Source organism: Fonsecaea monophora, assembly GCF_001642475.1.
Source record: "Fonsecaea monophora strain CBS 269.37 chromosome Unknown Scaff57, whole genome shotgun sequence".
NCBI lineage: Eukaryota > Fungi > Ascomycota > Eurotiomycetes > Chaetothyriales > Herpotrichiellaceae > Fonsecaea > Fonsecaea monophora.
This window is the reverse complement of record NW_019173988.1, coordinates 31,881-53,207: the sequence shown is the minus strand read 5'-3', so window position 1 is coordinate 53,207 and position 21,327 is coordinate 31,881. Positions and strand designations below refer to the sequence as shown.

The 21,327-nt window shown below is 52.9% G+C and overlaps 6 protein-coding genes across 6 annotated transcripts; 2 read left to right on the top strand and 4 right to left on the bottom strand.

Moving 5' to 3' along the window:
- Positions 1 to 579: 579 nt before the first annotated feature.
- Positions 580 to 2,596, bottom strand: AYO21_07436 (hypothetical protein; the record flags this gene model as incomplete). Its single annotated transcript, XM_022657391.1, has 4 exons — positions 580 to 1,543; positions 1,622 to 1,646; positions 1,706 to 2,437; positions 2,491 to 2,596. The coding sequence occupies 4 exons, from the start codon at positions 2,594 to 2,596 to the stop codon at positions 580 to 582; spliced, it is 1,827 nt and encodes a 608-aa protein (XP_022510268.1).
- A 1,386-nt stretch (positions 2,597 to 3,982) lies between these two features.
- Positions 3,983 to 9,218, bottom strand: AYO21_07435 (hypothetical protein; the record flags this gene model as incomplete). Its single annotated transcript, XM_022657390.1, has 4 exons — positions 3,983 to 4,173; positions 4,244 to 8,105; positions 8,161 to 8,658; positions 8,712 to 9,218. 4 exons carry the CDS (start codon positions 9,216 to 9,218, stop codon positions 3,983 to 3,985), a joined length of 5,058 nt encoding a protein of 1,685 aa, XP_022510267.1.
- Positions 9,219 to 10,481: 1,263 nt separating this feature from the next.
- AYO21_07434 (peptidyl-prolyl cis-trans isomerase PIN4) lies at positions 10,482 to 10,902 on the top strand (the record flags this gene model as incomplete). Its single annotated transcript, XM_022657389.1, has 2 exons — positions 10,482 to 10,625; positions 10,720 to 10,902. The coding sequence occupies 2 exons, from the start codon at positions 10,482 to 10,484 to the stop codon at positions 10,900 to 10,902; spliced, it is 327 nt and encodes a 108-aa protein (XP_022510266.1).
- A 473-nt stretch (positions 10,903 to 11,375) lies between these two features.
- AYO21_07433 (hypothetical protein) lies at positions 11,376 to 12,572 on the bottom strand (the record flags this gene model as incomplete). The annotated part of the gene is made up of 1 exon (XM_022657388.1): positions 11,376 to 12,572. The coding sequence occupies one exon, from the start codon at positions 12,570 to 12,572 to the stop codon at positions 11,376 to 11,378; it is 1,197 nt and encodes a 398-aa protein (XP_022510265.1).
- A 3,651-nt stretch (positions 12,573 to 16,223) lies between these two features.
- On the top strand, positions 16,224 to 16,646 carry AYO21_07432 (hypothetical protein; the record flags this gene model as incomplete). Its single annotated transcript, XM_022657387.1, has 1 exon — positions 16,224 to 16,646. One exon carries the CDS (start codon positions 16,224 to 16,226, stop codon positions 16,644 to 16,646), a length of 423 nt encoding a protein of 140 aa, XP_022510264.1.
- Positions 16,647 to 18,264: 1,618 nt separating this feature from the next.
- Positions 18,265 to 19,863, bottom strand: AYO21_07431 (hypothetical protein; the record flags this gene model as incomplete). Its single annotated transcript, XM_022657386.1, has 3 exons — positions 18,265 to 19,146; positions 19,200 to 19,657; positions 19,713 to 19,863. The coding sequence occupies 3 exons, from the start codon at positions 19,861 to 19,863 to the stop codon at positions 18,265 to 18,267; spliced, it is 1,491 nt and encodes a 496-aa protein (XP_022510263.1).
- Between the last annotated feature and the right edge of the window lie 1,464 nt (positions 19,864 to 21,327).

Below are 21,327 nucleotides of genomic sequence, written 5' to 3'. Positions count from 1 at the left end.
GGACGATCAGGCAGTATGGGCGAATGGCAAATGAAGTCAACATCCCCGGCTTTCCCCGCTCTCCGTGCCACAGGCATGCAAGGGCTTTGTCCATTTCACAATGCCCTAATGATTAAGATGTTCAACTAGAGTGTAAAGCCTACCTAGCTAGTACTACATAGGTAACAGGTCGGATGACTAGAATACAGACAGACAGACAGACACTCAAGAACCCCATCCATGGTCATGAGCACATTGTGATATAAATCATCATGTTCACAAGTGTAATCATAATCACTTTCCCACGCCATGCCATGTCATGTCATTCAATACGTGTGGCCAAGACAGAAGACAGGAGACAGAAAGCTGCAGAGACATTTTCTTGACCAATCCATCTCTCCAGTCCATCCATGTGTCTAATACTAGGCATCTAGGATTATACAATGAGTGTAATTAACTGAGTGCGGATTTCATGACACGACAATTCTACGTCCGGCCAGTTCTGGCCAAGTCCGGCCGATTCTGGACAATTACCTTATGAGTACACCTATTGTTACCCACCTACTTACCTATCTGGCTGACTAGGTACACATTCGAGATTTATGCGATCTTGCCCACATCTCCGACGGGCACCGTTTCATTGCTTTCCCCTCCGGGCGAACCCGTCATGGCGTGCTTCTCATCCTTTGTGTCCTTCACATCAACGTCGCCAGTCACCACTCTGTCAGGTGTCAATCCCTTGTCGTCGTCACCTCCACCTCCACCTCCACCGGCGGCGTCAATGGCATTGACAATACCCGGGGTCTGGGGTCCCGTAAAGTTCTTGCGCCCGTCAAAGAGCCAGGTGACGACGCTGACGAGGCCGATGACGCCAAAGGCCGCGCTGCAGTAGTTCATGTTGCTGGCGGTGACGGGGCCGACTTGGGGGAAGTTGAAGTCGATGCCCGCAAAGACCAGGAACAGCAGGCCCGCTAGGTTCATGTAGGGCGACCACCGGCCGAGGGTGTAGACGCCGCCGCGGATGGTGGTCGCGGCCGGGTTGGCGTGTGTGACGAGTGACCACAGCCGCACGAACAGCGGCGCTGCGTACGAGAGGTAGAAGCCAAAGGTGGCGATGGAGATGACGGTCGAGAACCCTTCGAAGGAGGCGTAGTAGATGCTGTTCAGCCCGGCTTGGAGCACACCGCACAGCAGCACGCTGTACACGGGGACTTGGGACCTCTTGTTCACGCGGGCCCACAGCTTGCTAAAGGGCAGGCCGTGGTCGCGTGAAAATGCCCAGAGTGCCCGCGACCCCTCGGCCATTAGCGAGTTGGAGCAGATGAGCATGATGACGGTGATCATGGAGGCGAGCGTTGTCGCCCCTCCAGTGCTGCCTGTGCTGTCGAAGAAGATCTGGATCAGCGGCACCCCTGTCGGCGTTGTTGCCGTAGCGTCGAGATCGCCGATACAGAAGAACGCCGAGATCAGGAACACAAATCCGGTCACAGCACCTAGGTATACAGAGAGGATGATGGCCTGGGGTGCTTCCTTTGCCGGGTTGAGCATTTCCTCGATCATGTGGCTGGGAAAGAGAGCACAAGGATTAGCTTACAAGACGTATAGCGTATTTGACCCATATCAAGGGGCTTTCAGTCCTTACCTAGGAGCATCGTAGCAGCACATGCCTGCCCGGGCGGTTAGATGGAGAAAATAGCAAAAATAGACACCCTAGTCTATGACGTACCAAACAATGTCTGTAAAAGACCAATCATGACAGCCATGCCGCCCGACGAGAAACCGGTCTGGTTCTGAAAATCAGAAAATACAAAGCTGGCAGACTGTTTGTGATCGTTGGCGGCCAGGATGGTGATGATGACGACAAAAAAGCTGAGAATGTTCCACGCCACGGCAAAGGTAGAGATCTGATTGAGCCAGCGGGAGAGGTAGACGTTCGAGAGGGCGGCGAGTGTTGCTATCAGGTAGGTCACCAGGACGGTATGCCAACGCTCGATGGTATAGGATGGATTGTTCAGATTGGCCATTCCAAGGATGAAGTTTGCGCCGAGCTGTTGGAATACGTCGAGGAGACAGTTAGTAAGCCAAGGCTTTGTAGGAATGACGAATTGACGCGAGACCACAGAGAGGCTCACAAAGTTGTTGACGGCGCCCATGGCCACGATGCCCGTACACATGAACCACCCCGTGACAAAAGCGGCACCACGGGCGTATTTGGGCGGAGCGAGGATAGCCACCCAGCTGTACTGGCCGCCAGCAGTGGGATAGGCGGAGCACATTTCGGCAAACGAGTAGGCGACGGTCAGGGAGAGCAGACAAATGCCCACCCACGACCAGACCATGACGGGAGGACCGCCAGCGACGATGCCCACGATCAAAGTCCCTCCCAGGGCGGTCCAGCAAGTGACGATGGAAAAGCTGAATCCCACCATGCCCAGAAGGGAGAATGAGCGTTTGAGTTCTTTGTTCCAGGGAGTCAGCAACGAGGCTCCGTCATGTGAGAGGGTTGCATACCTTGCTCATAGCCCAGCTGTGCCAGTTGGGTTTCGGTCGCAATAGTAGAGTCAAACGGTCCATCCTTCGTACTGCCCACCAAAGACGACAGGCGGCGAGGAGCCATGGTATGGTGGACGCAGGCGAAAAGACCTGTCAACTGGAGGCTATCGCGGTAGAAGAAAGGCAAAGGACAAGAAAGGCACAGACGATAGCAGGGGAGAAGGACATGAGCGGCAGTGGACACTGATACTTATATCTATCATACTTGTTAGCTACCCCATGGCGATTGATTGATGGATACTGAATCATTTCTGTATATAAGAGATCCACCGACAAACAAGCTTCATGAGCTTATCTATTTGACGAGCGCCGGGCCGTCGTAGGGCGTCGCAAGGGGGTTATCAAGGACGTATGTGGCTGGCAGAGACTCGGACGGATTGGATTGTGGGTGGGAAATAATTTAATGCAAGGTTGTGCGCATGCGATTTGAAGGGGGAGACACGGGCAGTGTGAACATTGAACATTGCACCAAGTAAAATGGCGGGGGGGTGCATGCTCGAGAGCGAGATGAATTCTCATCCTCGTCCTCACCATCACCATCAGCCACCCTCGACTATTCCTTACTACCTCCTCCGAGGCATGAAGCACGAGTACTGGACATCATGGACATACTCGTATCTTTCATCTGCGGATTCCTTCTCCTTGACAGGGGGGCTTGCGGTTCCTGGCACTCGCTCCTCCACTTTCCCATCCTCCATCACAGTCGCTATCATCACAACCCCATCGCCTCCGTGGAGCCTCGACGCGGACATGACCACCTGGCCCTAGAGGTTGATCTTGAAACAATCCACCTGTATCTCATACTCAGGAACCTATCTTCCAAAAGGTCCAGGGCCACCAGGGCCGCAGACAGGCGTCCTTGTCCGACGTCCTCCACTCGCTAGCAATATACAAACTACTCGTACCGGCATTCTCGTCCGCGACGACCTCCGAAGCCACCGAGTCAGAGAGTTTGGATAAATACATGGAAAACAGGAGGAGTCAAGATTGTCAAACCCTCTTTTCTCTTCTGAATGATAAACTAATGATGAATCTTTTTGCTTGGCCAACCCAACACATTGCCGTGTCGAAAAGGTGCTGCTGATACCCGAGTAGCACCCGTGAGAGCATGAGCCTCACGCCTCACCCACAGCAAACACCCTCGTCTCGCTCTCCCTCGTCCTGCCATGCAATGTTCTTCCACCCCCAAAGCCGGTATGAGTCTGAGCCCCAGTCCGCTTCATCATCCCGTAACCTCGTACGGCCCTCGAATGTTGCAAACAGTTTCCCATAATCGTACATTGGGCGCCATCAAACGCTAAAAAAGTCACTCCCGATACCCTGCTTCCCTGGCCAATTCTATCTCAAAACCCCAGTAGACCCGGGTCCCTTTGTCTTTGATATTAATATCCCTTGTGTCTCTTTTTGGTGCTGCGTCTTCCATGAAACGTTCCAGATCGCCCCTGATGGTTCATGTCCCGCTCATACCCAGATCCCCTTCAGCATCGACAATTGCAAGTCTCTGTTTGGCCGTTTTGGCTTTCTTGCTCACACCGCGTCCACCACGCGGCCCGCGCTTTGGTCCAGCCGCTGTCTCGGGCGCACTTACTGGCGTTGCTGCGCCGGATGGTTTCGCCGAAGCATCTTCGAAATGTCCTTCGCCTGGAGGGGAAACACGGTTAGCCAAAGCCAACGACAGAGAACAACGTTAGACCGGGGAATAAGCACTCACCCTCATGATACATGTCATCCAAACTCATCTCGCCCTTTCGCTTACGTGAAGCGGCTGCTGCTGCTGCCTTCTTGCTTCGCTTCTTTGTGTTCTCTTCGTCAGGTTTCTCGGCAATCTCCTTCTCTTTTTGCTCAATAAGAGCCGCTTGGTCGTCGTCGGCAAGCCACATGGCAATATCCTTGGTCCTATTTTCACGTCGATCACGAGTATTGAAGTCCACACCAGCCCCGTCTCCACCGGTGATGACGACACGTTGGACTTCCTCTTTCTGCATCGCCCGCTTGCGGATTCGTTCTTCGATCGTGCCTCGAGTGATGAGGCGATAGACAGTAACCTGCTTGGTCTGACCAAGTCGATGCGCTCGGTCCATGGCTTGTGAGTCGATCGTGGGATTCCAGTCCGAGTCGTAGAAGATGACGGTGTCGGCAGATGTCAGATTGATACCGAGACCACCTGCACGTGTCGACAATAGGAAGATGAAGATCTCGGGCCGCGTTTGGAAGTCGTGCACCGTATCTCGCCGGTCTTCCAGTTTGGTACTACCATCCAGTCGACAATACTTGTAGTTACGGTACGTAAGGTATTCTTCCATCAAATCAATCATACGCGTCATCTGGAAGTACAAGAGCACACGGTGGCCGCCCATCTTGAGTTCTCGGAGCAGCTGATCCAGTTTCGCCAACTTGCCCGAATCTGTAACAAATCGGCGCATCGATGGCACCGAGATGTTGGTGTACCTGGCCTTCGCAGATTCCGGCCTTGGTAGCATGTTGGAGATGGGGAAATTGGCAGGATCCACGTCACGCTCAAGCAACTTCTCCTCGAGTGAAGCTTCCAGCGGATACAGAGTACTGCGAATATCCATGTTGAAAAAGGTCAAGTGTCGCTCAGAGATGGACGATTGATCGAAGCAACTGATCTCAATCGGCGGAGCCAACGCCTTTGGCCGGGCCGCCGGCTCGAGCACTGAGACTCCATGTTCTGCAAGGGTATCCGTGGAAACATTACAAAGTCTCGCGAGGTTCGAGTTGGGGTCCAGTTCCATCAGGGCCCGACGCGGTTGGTTTTCCACGATGTTGAACATAGCATGCACAGGCGGCCCGTCGGGTCCGTCCTCAGAATCTTGAAAGATGTGTAAGCCTCGTCCCTGCTGTTTCTTGAGCTTCATCGCGCGCTCAAAAAGTCCCGATTCGCCATGAAATGAGGCTTCACCTGCCGAGGTGTCGACAAATCGCAAGAATGAGAAAGCTCCGTCTTCCTCCGCCGAGTTTTTGATGTGCTCAGGAGTCCAGATTCTCATCAAGCCCCCAAGTCCCTTGGTCTTGAAGCCAGCGCGTCGGAACCCAGCGTACGGATTGCCAGGCCCAGCAATGTCAATTCTTCCGACATCATTACAAAGTACTCGAGGTAAATCATATTGAATCTGGTTGCGAACTGAATAGCCAACCTGCACAAATGACCCCTCGCGGACGAATGAGGCAGTCTCGGCATAATACGACATCGAGAAGGGGGACGTCGTGTCTGCTCGTTCGAACAAATCCGGGTGGTTGCAAACTTTGCGGAACTGCATGACCAAGTTCATCAGTGTGGCAGTATCTTCGTCGCCACCCAGCGCCGCCTTCTCGATAAGGTCCATGATGCTGATCTTGCTACGCAAATTCGAATAGTATGCTCGTTGTCGGTAGGTGAGCTCACAGAAGACATCCTTCTCAACCTTGTCGCCAAGTTCTTTCTGCACGTGGGCCTTGACACGTCGCAACATGAACGGCTTGAGAATCATATGCAGACGCTTGAGTTGATCCTGGTTCAACTTGGTGTTGCTCTGCGCGTGGCTTTCAATATCTTTCGAGAACCAGTCGCTGAACTCGTCATGAGAGTCGAAGAGCGTCGGCATGATGAAGTGGAGTAGAGCCCACAACTCCTGCATGTTATTCTGGATAGGCGTACCGGTCAGCAAAAGTCGGTTGCGGCACTGGAAAGCGAGAAGTGTCTTCCATCTCGAACTGCTCGACGACTTGATTGCTTGCGCCTCGTCCAGAATCATGTACTGCCATCTGATCTTCTGGAAATATTGAGCATCCTGAACGACAAGTTGATATGAAGTAACGAGAACATGAAACTCGGAGTCTTTCGTGTAAGTAATGTGTTTCCGGTCCCAGAACTTTCGCAGAATCTTGCGGTCTTTTGCACTGCCCCAATATGGAAGAACCTTGATGGCCGGTACAAATCTGGTAATTTCTTGTTGCCAGTTGTGTAGCGTCGAGGCGGGAGCAATGACCAAGAACGGTCCCCAGATGTTGTGCTGTTCCGCAAGGTAGCCCATGACCGAGATGGATTGCACCGTTTTGCCGAGACCCATCTCGTCTGCCAGGATGCCGTTGATACCTTGCTCGTAAAGGTTGACTAGCCAATTGAGGCCCTTGAGCTGGTACTCCTTGAGTTGCGCTTGTAACATCTTGGGCTGGGAGACCTGGACATCGCCAGCCATGGTGGGGTTCTGGAAGTTCATCTCACTAGAATCAAAGGCATCCATCGGTTCTTGCGCGTTGAAGTTGCGGGCTTTGTCCTGCGCATCTTGTAATGCGCTTGCAGCGTTGGCCGCCGCGGCTTTTCTCAGCTCCGACTCGTCCTCGGCGTCGAAATCGAGGTCTTCAAAGTTTGTGACTTTGTGATTTCCGTGCTCATCAGACAGTGACAAGTCGTCCATCCCACGGTCCCGATCTGCGGCAGGTACCCTCTTCTCCACAGCCCCGGCAACTTCGGCATCGTCTGTAGCTCTTTCGATTTCGTCTGTTTTGATCTTTCGCCCGATGAAGTGTGAGTAGATCTCGGTTTGCGAGATAAGGAAGTTGAGCTTTCGCTTCTGTCTGTTGGCCTCACGATCCGCCTCAGCTTTCTTTGCGTCTTCAATCTCCTTCCTCTCGGCCAGACGACGTAGATCTCGCTCTTCTCGCTCGTTGCGTTTCCAGAAGGACATCATCTCCCGCATGACACGTTTCGCTCGTGCTTGTGTATCCTTCATACTCTTGTTGGTGCGCTCCTGCCATTTGCGCGCTTGTTTGCTCGCGAGGATGGCAGTTTTGCGGAGATTTTCGCTTCTGGTAGCAAGAGATACTTGCTTGATGCGATATACTTTGGGAATATCTTTCCTGGCCAAGTCTCTCCAGATTTGCTCGTAGATTTGAACGTACCCTTTCGATTCATAGTTGACTGTCTGGGGTGGAGGGCTGGCGGGGGGTTCTTGGACTTTGGACTTTTTGGACTTTCCTGATGGAGCGGGTGTTGATTCTTCCTTGGGTGCAATCTGGATCAAGGCATCTTTTTCCATTGCCGCGTAAGCCGCCTCTGCGGCATCTTTCTCGGCTTGCTTCTTTTCCTTGGACTTCTTCAAACGAGCGGAGGGAGCACCGGGGTCCTTCTTGCTTCGCTTCTTGGGAGGTTCTCCAGGTTCGGGCGTGGCGAGCTGGAAGGACGAGGTAACACCACCTTCGTAGTTGGGGGCTGGTGCTGGGACTTCCATGTCTTCTTGAGGGGGAACACCCTCGAGCAATTCGGTGGTTTGTTTGATGCGGGCCTGGGATTTCTCTGCTTGTCTCAGATACTTCTGTGCCTCTTCTTGATCTTCGGCCTCTCGGGCGCGCTGTTCGAGTTCCTCGAGTCTCTCCTTCTCGTTGCGAATCTGCTGTTCACGACGGCGTTTGCGCTGCATATCTTTCTTTCTCTCCTTTTCGCTCTGGTGATCTTTGTCTGCAATTTCTTTGGCAGCGACAGGCTCAAAGCGTTCACGAAAGCGTTGGGTGGCAATGAGTGCTTGTTTGTCCATGGACCGGATGAAAGATTCTAAAAGATAGCCGCGACGACGCTATGAGGGAGGTCAGCCGGACTGTTGTGTTGGGTGCGGTAGATGAATCACTTACCTTCCGCTTGTGCAGTTCACCTTCGTAGACATCTGCAGCTCTCTTCCTGCTTCTCTGTTTGTACCGTTCCTTGTATTCGGACCAGGCCGCATCCTCGGCATCACTGAAAACAGTCTCATCAATAACGGCAAGGGCCTTCAGTATCTTGTCGGCCTCCCCCTCTGTGAGTATCTTTCGTGGTCGTGGTGGAGCGAGATGTTTCTTAGGAGGGAGTACTGCTTCCGCCTTCGATTGTGATTTGGTGTGGCCATTCCCCAAAGGCTGACCTGGACTAAGATCTAGCATTTTCGTCGCAGGTACTGTTTCAGGCACAATCTTGCTTTCTACCATGGGCAATGATATCGGCACTGGCGCCGGCGCTGACGGTGGTGGTGGTGGCGGCGGTGTCGCTGGTCGCGCTGGCGGCAGCTTTGCTTCAGCCATTTTAGGAGAGGGTTCATTGTTCGAAGGACCAAGAATGCTTGCAAAGGACATTGGGTTGCTCGCTCTGTCAGGCTTCTATGGGACAAAGTCAGCATCTCATTGGGGCGGCAGCGCATTTGAAAACTCACATCTTTCGACTGCGGCCGCGAATCTGAAGAAGAAATGTCTCCAGGTCTTCCATTGGTGAGGCTATGGTGATCCCTCAAAGGAGACTGCAGCGCCGAACTCGGGGGCCCAGCTGGATGCGCGTGCGAAGGATTGACATCGTATGCTGACGGCATACTGGGATGAACCAGATGTCCAGAATACGATCTCTGAAGCGCAAACGGTGGACTTGAAGTCAGAGGTTGATACTGCGGTCCTGCGCCTATCGAAGGAGGAAGAGGAGGTGGTGGTGGCGGTGGTAAGGCGCTCGCCGAAGGCAAGGGTGATGCCAACGTGGGCCGGGTGTGATGCGGGCTATGGACCAGCGACGCAGGAGCAAACGGAGGCGGAGTTTGGATGAGGTGTTGAGGAGGTATCTGGAACGGCTCGTGGACGAAAAAAGGGCGGTTCGGGTGAGTTGGTGAATACGGTGGTGGGTATTGGTTCGACTGCGTCGGCGAACGAACCGCGTAAGGTGTCGATCCAGACATTGTGAAATCTTTTTGCCTTGTTGACCAACTAAACGTCGTGGATCTTGTTGGGTCTACCGTTGGTGTGGTGGTTCTACTGGCATGGGAGTCGCTATCTCGATGTTTATCTATTGCCTTTGCCCAGTCTCCATTGCCAAATCGTGGCACGGCGCTGCAAGCAGGTGGGAGGCACTCTTTTGTTCGCCAACGACAATGATCGCGATGAGGATGGGTTGGGGTGGATGAGACGAGGGTCGATCCACTCCGTTTGGGTTTCCCTTCAAGGGCGTTCGGTTGGCACAGTCAGGTCGTGTCACCGGATTCGGAATCATTCAAGGGGCTGGCGACATAATTGTTCAGCTGGGAGGGCAATGGAAATGTATTTCACCGTCGCGCAATTGGGGAAAGGCGAAGGGATGGTGATGAGAAGGGAGGGAGGATTAAAGGAGATGAAGGTTGGTGGCGATGAAGAGGATGCTGGGTCATGGTCAATCGCAGTTGGTGGCAGCCGTGGGTGCGCAGTCCCAAAAGCCCAAGCTCATGCCGGATGTCTGGAATCACCATTTTCCTCGAAAAGCGCGAATCCCGGCCGGCGTTAAAGAAACCTCAAAGGGCCGTCACGTGACGACTCTGTATATACGCAGCAAGTGGTATAGCAATTTTCCTATCTATGGGATGCGGTCCCTCTGCGATACTGCATATCGCACATAAATGTGTTTCCCTTCATATCCAGAGCCGTTTCGCTCGGTGAGCTGGAGGGTTTTTGCTTGTGCTGAGGCTGGAATGAGTGGTGCGCAGGGTGGCCGCTGGAAGCGAGGAGAATGACGGGCACCTGCTGAGGTTTGCTCGCTGGCTGATCCACAAGGCACCTTTTCTGACTTTTTTGTCAAAGGGGGAACAAGAAGGACCACGGCCAAGTGGTGGTGCCAAAACGCCCACCCCGGGAACAAGACTGGCACGAACTGGGGCTGACGAGGGAGCGAGCGTCATTTGCACTGTGCCCGCCAAGAGCTTATCCGACGCGAGTCCAAAAAGGAAATTTAGGGGTCATAATCGCGTTCGTACTCTATTTTCCGTTCTTGGATTTCCTTATCAATAAATCATGCGGCTACGAGAATACCCTATTTGGGGCAACTAACTTTTGCCGGTGTGGCACCTCACAGTCGAGTTTCAATAGCAGTCCTAGCATTTTTTTATTTCAGAACGCAATTTGATACCACTTCGTTGCAAGTGCTTCTACAATAACTATCCCTGCTCAAAAGGCACTTCTCCAAGGAAGGTCCAATGGCACCAAGGGGCAAAGATTCCGGCAAATCCTCCTCTGGCGGTGCCAAAGGCAAGGGCAAAGGCAAAGACGATGATGGCCCAGCAGCCAGTGGAAGTGGGAAGCTGAAAGCGGCTCAATCCATCAACGTCAGACACATTTTGGTAGGTTGGTTCCGGTATTGGGCAGAAAGGGTGGTATATCCGGCCACTCCTGTCAGTCAAACACTCCCTTTTAACCCCTCTGGTTCCCCGACAGTGCGAAAAGCATTCCAAGAAAGAGGAAGCCCTGGCAAAGTTGCGCGAAGGTGTCAAATTCGATGAGGTAGCAAGGGAGTTCTCAGAGGATAAGGCCCGACAAGGTACGGCGTTTGCGACTTATCGTCATCCTTTCCTTTGGCAAGCCCTCTGCGTCAGCCAGTCACTGAATTCTTCAATATAACCGGGGCTGACATGGCACAATCGTTATCAATCTGTGCTGTACAGGCGGATCACTGGGCTGGAAAACCAGAGGCAGCCTGCATGGGGACTTTGAAAAAGTGGCCTACGAATTAGAACCCTCCACAACAGCAAATCCAAAATGTAAGTCTGATTCCTTATCTCGTTTCCTGAGACTGGTTACAAGGACCGTGTTGTTCCTTTTCTGGTATCTAGCTGTACAACAAAGGAACTGAGCCACAGAATGAGCGTTCCCAAGCCATTCCGACAACCCTCTGAGGTGAAAAAAAGAGTAGATCTGCGCGCGATAAAAGAAGTGGTGCCAATGCTACATTCCAAAATGACCGTTCAGTTCCTTTGGATACCCCTTGCTAATCATTCTCACCACAGATGGCGAGGTCAAAACAAGCCATGGCTACCACATCATAATGGTGGAAGGGCGAAAATGAGTGAGGTAGCTAGAATTGAAATTGGTCGTTAGGGCATCAGTGGACTGGCGACGGTGACATCGGCAAGCACATCCAGGGCGATGTGGTCGAGATGATGCTTTCTCTTTCTTGGAGATACGTTGCCAGGGAGCACCATGACATCTATGATTGGCATTCTGGGGTTGAGGATTTCGGGAGGGGTTCGAGTAGCTCTGGAAGGGATGTCCTGGTTGGACTTTGCAGAGTTGGATGGACTTGGTCGATCTTGGGGTGGAGTAATTCGAGAAGCCTGGTGGACGGAGATCTGTGCTACCTGCTCAGAGGCAGCCCTCTCTTTGAGTCGCTCGCCCATGTCTAATGTCAAGAAGCCACTTGATCTTGGCTCTTCTTGTGGCGGTGAGAGACGTTGGGGCAGGTTGACAAAGGGTCCAGGACGGGGGATTTCAGCGACCAGATTGAGGATTCCACTCGAACGAGGTTCCTCTGGCTCTGGTGCGGGAGCAGGCGCGGTCCCATTGGGCGACAATGCCCTCGATGAAGGCGTACGCACCGAACCTCCGTCGATGCTCGAAGAGACCCGTCTAAAGTTGTCCGGGTCAGACGAGACATAGCCGTTCTGCAAAGGTTGGTCCTGCGTGTTATTGCGACCCACGCGTCGCCTCTTGAAGCGAAAATCTTCGAGCTCCTCCACCCTCTTCTCCATTGACATGGTGGCATCGTCAACGGCCACGACGCGGTCCCTGAGGCGGACGTGCTCGTCATAGTTGCCGTCCACTCGATCTTCAATGTCGACAATGCGTCGACGCATTTCCTTTTCGCTTTGGTAAAAGGGTGCTAATGCCTCACGCAAGATGCGAATCTCTCTTTCCCACATCTGTCTTTCTCTCTGTAAAGCAGAATCCCGGTTACTGCGTTCATTCTGAATGGTTTCCTCCATACGCTTAACCTTATCAAAGACGACGTTTATCTTATCAAGAACAGCATTGAGTGTATCCGTTTGTTTTTCATTGTTGTTTTCGCGGTGGACATGGTAGCAGGCTTGATGGCCACATTCACAGATGTTGCCAGGCGCGCTCCGGTTTAGGTGGAAGGACTGGCACGAACATTGTTGGTTCTGTGCCGAAGGGTGTAACAGGAGATATCGACATTCTCCGGTCGGGAGGGGACGGGCGCTTTCAGCGCTCAACCGGAGAGGACGATCGTGAGCAAAGGGTGGGGGTAACGGCAACGCGTTCGAGCCAAACATCGAGGCGAGACCAGCGGTACCGGCGCCCGGGATTCGATCAACGACTCCGGAAGAAAGAAATGGAATCTATGCAATGCATATGAAGATGTCGCTAAGGTCCAAGAGGCTTGTGTGTAAGGGTAATGACCCCCTCCCCCTCCGAAGAGGGTGATATCACCGGCTGTGTGATATCTCTATATGCAATCTTGAGTCGAGAATGGGACTGTTGAGCCTGGCCACGGGTCAGCATCCATGACAATTAATGCTGGTCTCGTCCGAGCAGCAAAGGTACGGTGAGCGACGGCGGATAAGGGTGACATACGCAGCTGTTTTGGGGGAGGTGGGTGTTACCACGGCGCAAAGCTCTTTCTCAAAGAACTCCAGCTGAACGTGTACCACAGATAAGTGCTCATTGTACCGGGGATAGCGACGAGAGATCAGAGAGGCAGGAGGGGAGGAGGGAAGGAAGCAAAAATTTCGAGAAAAAGAGGAAGAGTGAGAGAGAGGGAGAGAGAGCCTGAGAGGACTGGCACGCAATATCCAACTCTGATGGTTCAGGAGAAGTTTATCAGCTGGGTGGATGGGTATTTTGGATGGAGGAGCGACGCAAGGTCGTTATCTGCACAGAAGCTGAGGTGCAGGACCGATAGTACCGTGTGCGTCTCGGTTCAATCGAGGAGCGTCTGCCGACAGGACAGAGTCAGGGAGGCATGTGCCTGCGTGCTGTCAGGCAAATGGACCTTGATCACTTGGTTGAGGACGGGAGGACCGAATCAGAGGGCGGATAGCAATCGGGGATGTCAGGAAACGGCAAAATGCAGGTAGAATTGACATGGATCGGAAGAGGCTTGGGGGAGGGGGGGCTTGTGGCTAGCCTCCAAGGATGCCCGACGATGTTGGTTCTTCTTCGCTGATGTGCGACACAAGCGATCGTTTCTGGATGGGCTGGCTGGCTGGTTGGCAAGGCAGGTTTCTTGCTGATGCGCGCTGCATTTCTACCGAAGATTGTGGTGTAAAGTACGAGGAGGAATGATAAGGATAAGGCTAGTGAGGCTTGCTTTATTCGCAGCGGGAAACAACTTTGGCTGGATTCCCCGTTCTCATCCCAGGCATTCGCTCGCGGCAAGGCGGAACGGAACAACGTGGGATCCCGCCGAACAAAGGTTGGGAGTTGGTCTCTTCTTTTTTTTTGGACTCCATGTCGCTCAACCCCCACCACCGGACCCTGGTCCTGGTCGCCCAAGGTTCCCTTTTTTTCTCTCATATCATCATCGGAACCGGGTCTAAGGTAACTTGGCCATGAGCAATGAGCAGAATAAATACGTGGTGAAGCAAAAAGGGCCCCACCCCACCCGTCGACGGAGTGAGAGAGATAGCAGCAGCACCAGCAGTGCCCAGCAGGAACCCACCCACCCAGTCGATCCCGGCGACAAGGTACCAGTTACAAAACTCAAAGAGGAGGAGCAGTGGTGGTGGGAGTGTTTGTGATACGAAACCACAGTCCCTTGCTTGGATGCCTATGAGTACAGGACCTACTTGCAGCCATCCTTGAAGTGGGGTTTATCCACCCTTGCGATTTGAGATCCTGGTGGTGCAGAGGAACGGAGTACTCGTCCTTCCGGACATACCTCTCCCTTACGAGTCGATGATACTTGTTGCCACGAATGGCTACAAGGAGTGAGATAGGAGAAAGACGGAAGTTGCCAGTGGCGCAATCCTCACGGTCCAATACAATAGGGTTATCATGATTTTCACATGGAAATTTCGAGGGAAAAGAAAAGCCAGAGTCAGAAAGATACCTACAGACTGACCGCTTCATAAGTACCTCGTAGATGTCGATACCTCTGGGAACGGGGGATATATCTCCATCCTGGGGGACGCCTACGATTTGTCCTGGTGCAGAGGGGAGGAGCGCGAGGGCCCGGGCCTACCGCCTAGCCATCCGTGCCATTGACGGTCGAGTCAAGTAGTGCTCCCCAAGGCACAGGACCCAGCTGGAGCCATTCCGAAGCATGGGGGTTTGGGGCCTTTGGGGCTCTTGGGGCGCCGATGGGGGGATTGCTTGGGGTGCCCAGAAAGATGATGGTTGGTGTTGGGTAGGGGAGGAGCTAGACTCGCAGCTTTGGCGCAGGTGGGTGGATGCAGAGGTGGGACACACTACGATAGGCTGCAGGCCATGCCCGGGATATTCCATCACCAGTCGTTACGATCATCATGACCATCATCATCACCACCGTCACCCACCCACCACTACGAACACGATTCGACAAGTACCAGTACTCGGTACTCAGCAGGGGAAGGATCAAAAGGAAAACCACAACTACTCGAATCGTGAATTGGCGACGGAATTGGTTGATCCGGTACATCTGTATATGCGTACGTACGGTCTACAAACCATGGAACCGGGTAAGTACTCGTACGTAGGCCATGTGCCTAGCACTTCTGTCGGTACCTCTGTAGGTAAGTACTTCAAAAGCACAAGCACTCATGAGCTTGTCTGCGAACTCGTCCGGCTTGCCGGCAGAACGATCTCTCGTCCCTCGGAAATCACCTCTACGTTGCACAGCTTGACAGGAAAAAATTCCTCACACAAGGCGCACGTGGGCTGAAATTCTTGTTTTTCTCATGTAATTAATTAATTTCTCCCCCGTGGGTTGGGTTCTTTTGGGATATGCAGAGAGACTGCTAGCCCAAGCAAGCAAGATGGGGGATGTGTTGTGCTGATGACCAGTGACCACGGGGGGGATGGTGGTGATGGAGGGGGAAGAAAAGGGAGAGGGAGGAGGAGGGGATGTGCATGCGCCTTGGCCCATCGCCCATCGAGGGTGTTCGCAGCATTGCTTGCATCACATCAACTCGAAACGCCCACACACCAAAACACGCCCCAGCGCACGCCAGGGTTTTTACTTCATTTTTAGAGCTCTGCACTACCTACCTATCTAGTAATATCGAGATTCATACTTCTAAGATGTCACGGGTATGTACCTCGTGCATATGAGGCAGAAAGGGTTTAAACCATCCCCCGCCACGCTCTCCAATCTATTCTATCATGCGTACGAGGTACAAGAACCGAGTGCACATCACTCACTCCCAGTATTCTTCTTTCACCCAGCCAGCACCCACACATGACTGGGGCGTGGTCGAAAGAAACAAAGAGCCGACTTTTCGGGACCTCGCGGCAAGGAAAGGCGAGTCAAGTCAACCAGTGTGGGCTGAGTACTACTGAGTGGTAAATTCTCGCCTCTCACCTCACACGTTTGAGCGCCGCCTTGCCGACCACTGCCGACGACGGTGGCTCTCATAATCAATGACATCTGACTGCGCAACATTCTTGCTAATTCTCCCACTCCTAAGCGCATTGATGTCACTGACCTTTTGCACATGAGTGCAGCTGCGCAGTTGTTTGTTCAAAAAGTCATTCCTGAGCTGACTGCAGAGGAAAAACCAGCGAATTATTAACTTTTAAGTGATCTCTTGAAGTCAGGAAATCCCTCCAACACCAGTGCAGCGCAGCCTTGTCCGACTGGTGTGAGAGGAGCGATCACTCAGCCTCGTCACCAATCGTCACCCCGCAGAATACGCCACTGCGAATCTGTTTGTGAAGGACATTGACCGCTGAAGACGACTCCTTTTCCTCCTCAACAGACCGCATATTCCCTCCTCACTACAGGTATGGCCGACAACGCCAAATTCGAACCCCCGACCGGCCCTCCCCCAAACTCAGCACCAACCGTCCCTCCGCGAGTACATCACGACGCTGGCCCGTACTACCCGCCCGATGCACCGGTAGACAACACACGCGGTCCCGTCCCTCAGTCCTACCCTCCCGCACAAGATCCTAACGGTGGCTACGTCCCGCCGCAAGGCTGGAATCAAAGTCCCCCGGGTCCAGGCCCCTGGCCGCCGCAAGGTCCGCCGGGCCAACAACCACCATACGGATACTACGGCCCACCACAACCGGGCATGTATTATCAACCAGCTCCGCCGCCTGTGGGATACTATGATAGATCACCGGATCAGGCTGCGGCGGATGGGTGCTGTGCGGCATTCCTGGCTGCTCTGACTTGTTGTTGCTGTCTGGACATTTTGTTCTAAACTTCGTTCGACCTGTCCAAGATTCTCCTCGCGGGATTAGGTTGGATGCTTCGGAATTGTTGCAATCAAGAGCTTGAAAGAGCACCATCTCTGTTCCGCGTTCCTTGTGCAGCGCACCAGGCGCGGACTTTGTGGGTTGAACACTTTGGGCAATCCGCTCCGGCACTCCGGGTCGCGCATTATCGTTTTCCTCCCAGAATTCAGCACCCAACATCGAGTAGTGCCAAAACAATTGGGACTGGATATCACCTTTTATCATCATCCCTCTCACACTGACAATAGATGCTCTTTTTGAGAAAAGGGAAAGCAGCGCATTCGCGAATTGACGAATCTTTCAATGTGTATGTCATTGAGCCGGAATGGGAGCATATGGCGTCAAAAAAAGGGTCAAGTACTACTCAGTGTTTAATCATAATTCTTATTTTCCATATGCATATCCACCTATTTCCCAATTTGTCTACCTAGTACATCGTCGTGATGTGGTGCTCTGGCTGCTCTTGCTCTTGTGTGATTTTTTTTTTGTTTTTGGTTGGCACACAACGAGCAAACATATGTCTGTCAGTGAGACTCGACATTATGGTCTATATGGTATGTCACAATGTCACCAGGCAAGGCGCGGGCGCCGCCGAGCCATGACCATGAGAGACAATCTATCACTCACTCGATACTCGAAACTCGAAACTCGAAACTCGCCGCTCGACGCTTCAAACGAGAAAAAGGGTCAAAGGCAGAGAGACAGACAAAAGACAAAGCCAAATCAGATCCAGAACCAGCGTGGTCCATCCTCCTTGTACTTCTGCCTCTAACCCCCGCTTCCTGCTTCTATCGACTTGTTCGACTCGTTCTTGTTCGTTTGGTGGTCGTCAAACGTCCTACAACCCTTTTTCTCGTCTCTCAATTTCTCTGTTGAACCGAACCGCCGCCACCGCAGCCTCCCTCTCCTCTCCTCTCCTCTCATCAGATCGAAGAAAATGGAAGCTTCACCAGAACCAGAACGAGAACGAGAAACAATGACTCGGGATCACCATTCCCGTCTCGCATTCGCATTCCTCGGTATCCTCACAGTATCTCTCGCAGGCATAGGAATAGCCATAGGCATGGGCATCTTGCTCGCCGCTACCGCCGCGACTGCTGCAATCTACAAGTCCTGGATGCTTATAAGTACAAGTCCAAGTCCGGGTCCAAGTCACACTCATGGTCACGGTCAAGCACATCATTGGATTGTTGCGCCGCGAGCAACTCCCCCTCCTTCTCCTTCGCCAGCACTAACCATCATACCGTTTCAGAGCGAAACCTGCCATGGGAACGGTGACCTGCCTTTGACCGTCATGGGGGTGGTTTTGATCGTCCTGGGGTTCCAGCTTACATTTTGGTCCTTCTGGATCCTGGCGACAAGGCGGAGGCGCTAAGTATGGCTTGGACAAGTGAACACGGCGTCAGTTCGGTGGCACTGGTGAGTTCAAGAGGAATCATTTCATCTCGCGCACAAGCTCGTTCGTCGTAGTATCAGCAACGCATGGTCTCGTCGCTGATAACTGGTATCATACAGAAAATCCCTTCCCGATCCCGGATCTGAGTACAGGTGTACATAATATCATCACCTCATTTGACTTGCCCTTCATTTCTTCACCATCAAAACCGCCCCCTCGTAAACTCTCTGCACCTCGGTGGTCATTTTTGCCACTGGTCGCGGATCTCCTCCGGCAAATAAGCCAATCACAGTAGCAAGAGCTGGGCGAGCGTTTTGCTGAACAGGAGTCCAGTGCCCACTTCGTGGAAGAATCGTCACCTCGCTGTCTCTGCCCAAGTAGTCTCCGATCCCATCTAGACAGATTGGTTTGGAGCAAGCCTGGTCTTTCTCTCCCCAGAGAATGTACGTGGGTGCTTTGAGACTGCCCTTGTATTGACCGACGAACAAAGTCTGCGATATTGAAGACCGACGTCTGCCGGGAGAACTGGACTCTGAAGCCGAAGTCTCCAGAGCGTAGAGGTCGGTTATAGTCTCAAGCGACTTGGTCCATGGCCTCCAACCCACTCCGTCTCGATAATAACCGGTCATATTCCAAAAAGCCTCCTGAGGAGATTGAGCTCTTTGCAGCACGCTGGGGCCGTAACTGGTTGCCTGAACCTCTCCGTTGGTGGAGGCTGCCGTGCCATTGACAGTCGGAATAGAGGTCTTGCATTCTTCTGGGCCAGGGCCGAAAGAAGAGGCCATGCATTCTTGCGCATGATATTCCTTGGAACCTTTGCCGTATGATGACCAATTTGCTCCCCGTATAAACGAGTAATTCCCGGCAACGCCGAGGTATCTGACGAAGATTGATGGCAGGTGGAATGCAAAAATGTAACCCATCAACAAAACTTGCAGGAGCAATGGCTTCAACGTATTCAAGGCTTTTGACAAACACCCGAAGTTTTGTTTCGGTGATTGTTTAAACTGCTTGAAGATCTTCGAGGCCGAGTTCAGGATCCGGTCCTTGTTGGCAAAGGCGAGCTCAACCTACATACATGGTCAGTCATCCGGTCTGGCAGCACTGGGGTCCGATGACTTACATGTGGCGCGTTGGTCAGAATGAAGCGATCTGCAAGGCTTGGAGCCTCTGCAGCCAAACGGAATCCCAAGACGCAACCCCAGTCATGGCCCACGATGAATGTGCTAGTCTCGTCTGAAGCCTCCGCGGGTATGTACTTGTCCCTCATTGCCACGACGAATTCCGTAAGAGCCTCGAGCACTTCGGTGTCGTACTTCTTGAAACTATCACTTCCTCCGTATCCAGGCAAGTCGACGCAGACCAAAGTAGTATTGCCTGTTGGCATGGCCGGCTCTTGCATGACATGTCTCCACATCATCGAACTGTCGGGAAATCCATGAAAGAATACCACCAGATTACCCTGAGAAGGCCCATGTCGGTTGCTAATATAGTGTAGTCTGAGTCCGTTGCGGAGGGTGTAGAAGTAGTGCTTGAAGCCAGGGAGAGGTGATTTTGTCAGGTTCCAGAAGCGATCTCGTTCTGTAGACAGGAAATCAGTGGTGTTACCTGCGGGAGTTCTGCACCCTTCACTTACCAATTGCAAATTGTAGCTTGTCTTGCTCGGTATCCTTCCTGAAGAATGTTCCATTTTTCACAAACAGCCCCAGAAACAGACACCAATTGAAGAAGCCAAACGAGTAGAAGGAAACCCGGCTTAAGACTCGGCCCAAAAAGGTTGAAGCCATGGTGAAGGGTGCTCTGTAGAGCAAGGCCGGTTCATGAGGTGCTGAAAGCGGTCAACTGTTCAATAAGCCAAGGCAAGTCGGCGAATTAAGGAGGGTCCGCAGTCTGGTACAGCCGCGAGGGTATGTAGAATCCGAGATGGTCTGGGGTCAAGTCTGGTTCTGGTGAGACTGGCTCTGAAGGGAGACAAAGAAAACAGATGAAACCCGTGACTGCTCAGGAAGGCATCAGCATCAAACATTCGATTTCACGCATCAACGTTCACATTCAGCAAGGCGCCTGCCTGATGATAAGCAACGAGGAATGCCGAGGTGTGATCTTTCCCATCCTTGGGGAACGCCAGCATGATCAGCCCATTATTCTCGGACAGACAGACTGGTTGCATGCTTCAGTACGCCAGTCTGTGCACAAATAATTCAGGGGAACACAGACGTAGCTCCAATAGCTGCAGACAAGTCGCGTGTTGGAGCGCAGGGGGGAAGAAGGCATCACGATGGACGACTCGATACAGCAATGATGGACAAGGGAGACACGCGGAAGCACCCAGGAAGGGCAGCTTAGGCAGCTTACCGTCACCACTGTCAAGCAGATGCTGTGCTACCGTGGTGTGCGTGGGACAGTATTGGGGAGGGGGAGGCGGATGAGGGGCGGGTTTTGCAGTGGAGGGGCAAGTGTTTAGCCTCCCAGGCTGCGCTTCAGACAAGACTGCGCTTCAGACAAGACTGCGCTTCAGACAAGACTGCGCTTCAGACAAGACTGCGCTTCAACTTTCCCATCATCATGCTGTCCACCACTGCTTCATCCAAGCACGTACAGTAAGTATCCTCATTACTCGCTATGCACCTTGGAAACTCCTAGACTTTCCATCCCCCTGCGGACCTAGACCAGATGACCATCCAACGAGCCCTCGTCAACCCGCCGATCATCATCCTCCCAGGACCACATTTGCGCACATTTCATACACATCCCCAAAAGATCTTCGCTGCTATACCCTAGCTCTACGGGTTCTGGGCCTTCTAATGGATCCCAAGCTCTCAGGCCGTCTTCTCTATCTTCAAGGAACAGAGATCCCCAGGAGGATCTTGGGGCAGGCGAAACAATTGGCTGCTAAGCTACCGCGTGGTCGACCGAGACTCGTATGCGTCACACCTGCAACCCCGTCAGGGTTGGACGGTGGCAGTCTCTTGCACAAGATATGTCGAGCTGGCAGGCTGAATTGAGCCCCTTCGAAGATCTTCATTTCGAGGCCGAAGGTCTTCGTCGGCGTGACCAATCGTCCAAAGCCAAAGCTACCCGACTCCTTGGCTGTGGAAAGTTTCAGCGGCTAATATTGCAAAAGTCGCCACCACTGCTTCCGGCCGCAGCCAGCCAGAGGTGCCAGAGAAGTCGGAGGAAAGCCTCTAGAAGACTTACACAGTAGTCAACGGCCGAGGGCATGTTGTAGGGCTGCCCCTGCCTAAGCCGCT